This window comes from Centruroides sculpturatus, unplaced genomic scaffold (genome assembly GCF_000671375.1).
Source record: "Centruroides sculpturatus isolate CEXI.00-Female unplaced genomic scaffold, Cexi_2.0 scaffold254, whole genome shotgun sequence".
NCBI classification, from domain to species: Eukaryota; Metazoa; Arthropoda; class Arachnida; order Scorpiones; family Buthidae; genus Centruroides; species Centruroides sculpturatus.
The window spans coordinates 699,431-706,088 of NW_019384488.1; the positions used below are offsets into that span (position 1 = coordinate 699,431).

The 6,658-nt window shown below is 32.4% G+C and overlaps 1 protein-coding gene across 1 annotated transcript in view; it reads right to left on the reverse strand.

Moving 5' to 3' along the window:
• The window catches only part of LOC111621676, a 15,464-nt gene that overhangs the window by 3,729 nt on the left and 5,077 nt on the right, over positions 1–6,658 (reverse strand). The window contains exon 2 of the mRNA XM_023363882.1: positions 5,958–6,141. Within this exon, the coding sequence (XP_023219650.1) occupies positions 5,958–6,031 (74 nt within the window). The 5' untranslated portion in view covers positions 6,032–6,141. The remainder of the gene's footprint in view (positions 1–5,957; positions 6,142–6,658) is intronic.

A 6,658-nucleotide genomic window follows, 5' to 3' on the forward strand; every position in this document is an offset into this window, starting at 1 on the left:
ATTTAAAGACTCGTTTATTTATTTATATATTTATTTATTATGTATTAATGGCTTCGATAAAGCTTCGTGCACGCTTTGAGGAATCCAAATGGAATCATAGCGCGACTACCTGCTTCATTCATTCGATGGCGATTACAAAATCATAAATGAAGAAAGAATGTTACAATGCCTGTTGTAAATTGAAACCCATAATGAAATCTACACTAGAAAATTTAGAGGTATTACCACTGTCCCTCTCAATTTCCAATTTATTCGTGTAAAATACTATGTCTATTTGCGTCCATGCCCAACTGTATCGCCGCACATGTTCAGACAAAAGGAGATCCTACGGGGTATTAAAGGTTTTTAAATTGTGTTATCATTCCACAGAAATTGACCCTTTGCTTTGCTATTATAATCATTACAATCGTCATTTCGTTCGATTTCAACTACCCAAGTGATTGATTACATGATTCAATTTTATTGATTTTAAAATTCGCGTTTAGCTTTTATTACTATTTCGTACACGGTGTAATTTAGAACATATAAACTAAAATGTGAGAAATATTGTAAGACATGGACCTTTACAAGTATGTATAGTAATTGCATTATAAAAAATGAATTTTTTTATCTAGGAAAATTTTGTGCTGATGCATAAACGTAGATTTAAAAAAATTTATAAGAATGTAATTGATAAATGATTAATTATCTGAAAATAAATACTGTATTGTGATTTTTCATGCAACTTTAACGTATTTAGTTAATAAAATTTAGATTCATAAATACAGAATTAAGAACTATCGACAGAATAAGGTGTTCGCATAGGACGCCAAAGCAAATTAAGCCGGCCGGAATTTATGCTTAAATCTAGTGTTTATTTACATTGAAATATCATTAAAATAATTAAAATAACGGTTTAAAAATGTTTGAAAGGTTACAAAAGTTAATTACGTATTTGCGGTTGAGTCGCCTTACGAGCGATTTAAATTTTTAAATGCAGTTATGAATTTGTAAGCGACTCTTCAGGACATCTAATTCACATTTTTGATAATTTGCTTTTAAATGCAGATTAAACGAGGAAGAATTGTGTGTTGCGTATTTGTTTACATTAGTAAAAAGAATCGAACTGCTTTTTGTGCTTTGTAAGCACCCCAAATCCCCGCTTGAGTCTACGATAGAGTTTTCCCGTAATATTCCTCGATGACACGATGTGATCGGGATTCCAAATAACTTACGACATTCGCCGACCCGGACTCGATATCCACACCATATTTGGTCGAACAGTTTTGAGGGAGTTTATTTAAACCCAATAGTAGTAGTGACGGTTTGTGGAATACGACAACGCAGAGTGGGTGATGTGCAAAGGAGAAATGCCTCCCGAGAAAACTTTCTATGGGAAACAGGCTCCTATATATAACACATCAAAAAACCCGGAAAATTCCACGGGGATGGTTGATAGTTTTATCCACTCGGTGGATTTTAAATTCATTGACATTTGAGTGTAGAGAAATAAATAAGTTGAGCGAGCGAATCTTAACATTAATTTCACTTTATTTTTTTAAAATAAAATAAAATATTTCGTTCTTCTCAAGAGCATTATTTTAACACTATATTTATGAATTTATATAATTCATATTCAGTTTTGTTTATAACGAAACGGAATATGAATACAAAACGAAAGATACTTCAAATATTAAATCTATGCCCCCTTTGGGCATAGATTTAATATTTGATTTAAACCTAAATCCCTTTGGATCATCACTACCATTGAATTTAAATAAACTCCTCCGAAACCGCTTGATTGATCTCGACCAAATATGGTATGGACATCGAGTTTGGGTCGCTGAATATCATAAACTATTCCGAATCTCGATCATCTCGTTCATTATTAGAAAATATAAAGATATTTGACACAAATAACTATTTGTAATTATTAAAAATATTCGCATATCTTTAAACAACTGTAGAAGAAGTGTGGGGGCCGAGGGGAAGAAATAAAAAAAACTCAATGAACGATAATAGGCGATATATATCGTCATCGTCTCCCTTGCCGTTTGGATTGCCGAGCGGTAACAATCAACGACATGTGGAAGCAGTTGAGTCAGAGATAGATGCTTCGTTTACAAACAACACAACCGTTTATTAAACACGAAAGAAGCTTACAAGATTTCCGCGATCTTGGAAGTTCTGCGGCTGCTGCGGCCTTTGGGTCTTCCTCTCCTTTCCAAGATAGTCCCATTTTGAAGGAGTGTCCCTTGTTCGCGAATGTCATTTTGAAGAAGTGTCCTTCATTCGCGAACAAGGGACACTCCTTCAAAATGGGACTATCTTGGAATTACCATTCCATCACGTCTCGACGACTCCGGGACAATGCGGTCGACTTCCGTTGATGGAAAGATGTCGATCCGAGGTCGGGAGATTGAGACGAAGATGGGTGCGAGACACACACACAACAGATCCGTCACTTGAAACTTTCGGGAGAAGAAGCCGTCGCGTCCTTGAATTTCCGGGGTTTTATCCGTTTACTCTCAGATTCCCCTTTCCGATTGGTCTCTCGTCGTCACCTGATGACAATTCGAAACCTTTCGGGGGCGCGGAAGAAGTCAAAATCGAAGTTTAATTCGATCTCCAACCGGAAATGGTCCACGGACTTACATTCTTCTATTGTTTAAAAGTTAGCGTCGCGTTTTCATAAAATAAAATTTTTTTTTTACTTCTGTTTTTTTTTTCTCTAAAACAATTATTTTAATGCGAATTTTAGTGAGGGTTCGGACCTGTCCAGAGCCTCACAGAAGTAGTGATTTTCTATTCAATGAAAACAAATAAAATATCATTTTAAAATTACACAGCAAATTTATTTGTATATTATATAAAATTAGCAAAGAACTATTCAACTTTCATGCAGCGTCCGTAAAGAAGACAACTCTCAAAAGTGCAGGGAATCATTGACTGGTAATATACCATAATCTAGAAATGAAATTCCTTGCGGTTTAAAATTTTTTAAATTTTTTCATTGAGTAACAAATCAATACTTTTACAACAGTTGTTGGTTTAAAATATCAAAATCATTTTAATAATTACAAAGTAGTATTTTGGGGCCAAATATATTTTGTAATAATTTACTGGATTGCACACTTCAGAAAAAGTTGCGGAAAAATGGTTCGATAAGAGCAGAATTGAACTGTGACATTGAACTCTTCAATCTGGTAGTTTTTATTCACTTGGTTACGTCAATGCCTTGCGAATCACTTAAAGAACCTGATATATAATTCTCACAGAAAAGTTTAAACAATGATTTCTCGTAAACCACTATTCATTGGCAGGGGTGTTAGTGGGAGGGGTGAACTAATACGTATTAAAATTTCAGCAAAATACAGGATGTAAAAACTCGGACGTTTCCTTGTTAGATGAAGTTATGTATTTCGTTTTATTCAATTATAAAATTTAAACATATTTATAATACAGATTAAAGGAATACACGTATTCGAATGCAAACACGAAAACTTTTGTTGGTCATTATTGTACAAAGACAAATGAAAACAATAAATATAGATAATAATATTGTATATAGAAGTATTCTTGGATTCGAATTTCGAACTGTAGGTCACCATCTTGGAAAGGATGATTTTTCGTATATTTTTAAGTGTATTTTGTCATTTTCGAAAGAATTTTGATCAAGAAAACTTTATTATGAAGATCCTCGGTAGTGTCTACATATAAGATCAGCTACAAAAGCGTCTGTACCCAAGTTAGTAGCGGCTTGTATTAAGCTGGCAGAAAGCTATAAAATGCATCTCTCAACACGTCAGCTTAGTATGGGAGATTAGGCCAGCCCAAGGAAATAAAGAGAAAGAACAAAGACTGTAAAAGCCAAGATGGGCAAGATGGGCTGAGGAGGCCTGATGCGAAATGCATTTGGATCGTATTAATAAAATAATGACTGTTCCTTGTCATTTATTTGTCGTTTTTTGGCTCGAAGTCGGAAATAGAAAGAGTATAATTTTACTTGTTTTTTAACTAAATTTTTTTTTATTTTTAGTGGGTGTTAATATTTATACCGATCCCATTGGTTTTTAATATTTGAAAAACTATAAAATTGATTCTTTAAAATGAGGAAGAGGGGGAGGTCACTTTTAACGTCTCGAAAACAAAAATTTCTCCATGCTAAGTTTGCTGGCTTACAGTTGATTCCGGTAATTTTCCATTCCAGGAATAAAAAATTCCTAGAGATTCGAGATTTTTTTTCTCTGCAATAAAGAATAAGCTGCGGGCAAACGCCCGTAGCTTATTCTTTATTGCAGCTTTAGTCTGTTTTAATACTGCATATACCCTAAAATTCGAGCGTCTTGTTTAGTGTATGCGGAAGGAATAGGCCACAATTGGAAATCGAAAAATTAAAAATGTTTATCAAATTCCGGAAGTCTCCTGCCGAATCCGAGAGAGTTGGCAAATCTATTTCTGTTTATTTTCATTATCATTTTTGTTTTCTAATATGTACAGTATTACAAACAATATGAATTTCGAGCTTTTTCGTCTTATTATTCTACAAAGGCCTAACTAATTCTTGTTATTCTGTAATAATGGAAATGATAATTAAGTACGGTTGTAAGATAATAGTAGATTGAATTAAGTATTGTCCGTTAATATAATTCTCAATGTTTATTTTCTACGCGATAGCAAATGTATATTTATTTATTTATTTTCAAGGAAGAAAGGCAATATCTCGTAGGCAATACGTGCCTCCCCTGGTACAACAAATAGATAACATACTCAGTTAAAACTCATAGAACAAATCGAAAAAATAAACATTTTCTTCGTCAATTAGTAAAATAACTCATTGGTTATATAATATAGTATATCAATCATAAAATTTAATAAGTAATTACACACGCTACAAATATTATTTCGTCATTCCTGCATCGCCTAATGCATGAAAAATCGTAGACATTCCCATTATATGTTTCGTAATCATTAAGACAGAAAATTAGAAAATAAAGATTTAAATTCTTCTAGCGCTTTTATTATTTAGTGAAATGGACATACAATCGTTTAAACAGTTAGCTTTTCGTTTCCTTTCGTAAATAAAATGAAAATTCGAAGACATTCCAACTAGCCTATAAGCTTTTACGCCGATTATCCAGCTTCAAACAATTGTTTCCTTATTAAATAAAACAGATTTCTTTCTAATAAAATTAAAGACAAAACTGTCCAAAAAGGATCACCATTTATTTTTTGTGTTCCAAGACTAACATATTTTCGGCGACTGGCCTTTCTTTGTAGGCTGCTTGTCGCCGAAAAATTACAAAGAGTCTTTTAAAAAACACAAACACATCCAATCAAAATTATAAAAATTTCTGAAAAAGGAACTGGTGACATACAGTTGTCCTGCTTACATCCATCAAAAACCCCCAACAGAAGGTATAGATGGATGTAAGCAGGACAACTGTATGTCACCAGTTCCTTTTTCAGAAATTTTTATAATTTTGATTGGATGTGTTTGTGTTTTTTAAAAGACTCTTTGTAATTTTCCGGCGACAAGCAGCCTACAAAGAAAGGTCAGTCGCCGAAAATGTGTTAGTCTTGGAACACAAAAAATAAATGGTGATCCTTTTCGGACAGTTTTGTCTTCAATTTTATTAAAAATATTTCTCCATCGGACGAACATTTACAGAAGATTTGTTTCTGTGAATAATCACGCATCTCATAAGATTTGACCTTCAGGAATAAGATTACGAAACAAATTAAATATCCTATAACTAAAATGAACTAATATATACTTTATATATTATTATATTATGGCTAATTGAATGTTATTTACCGCGTTAATTAAATTTAATTGATCTATTAACAAAATTCTCAACAAGCTTCTTATTATTGTTATTTATTTATTTATTTTGGAACTAATTTCTAACAAAAAAATTTGAACTAATAATATTTATATTTAATTAATATTAATTAAAAACGAAACAAATACTAACCAATCATCCGATTGTGCTTTCAAGAATCTGCATTCTAATACTAATAAAATGCCCAATAAACCGAAGCAATTCATATTAACTGTCTGCCGTATTCGAAAGCGATTTCTACTCGATGGATTTTTCTCTGTTGAAAACTGGCGAGAAATTTGATACGCAACGTGTCTAGAGGATTTCTGGGAAGTGGCTAAATTGTTTTGATCGAGAAATATTCAAATAAATATTAAGTGTTCTCGTAACAGTTTAATACCGTATTAATAAAATTAATATTATACTTAACAGAAATTAAAGCTCTACTATATTCTATGAACTTTCTATTTTATACATTTTTATTTTTCGTAATAATTTGATTACGATAATTTTCACCGGTTTTTTTTTGTAATTTGAATACATTTTTATATACAGTAGAACCTCGATTATCCGGACTAATTGGGGATGAAGGTAGTCCGGATAAGGAAAAATCTGGATAATCGAAACAAATACTTTAATTTGTCTTTTAATGATAATATAACACGTTTTCTTTTCGATGACATATCGGTAATATTAAAAGTAAATACTGTATTTAAATCGTGATCAAATTTTCAAGAAACAAACGTTCGTATCGAATTTGGACTACTACTGACCAACGCTAACAGACTACCTATTGTTTAAAAGGCCCTCTGGTGGCGCAAGAAGACGGATTTTATAAAATAAAAAGCAGTTGA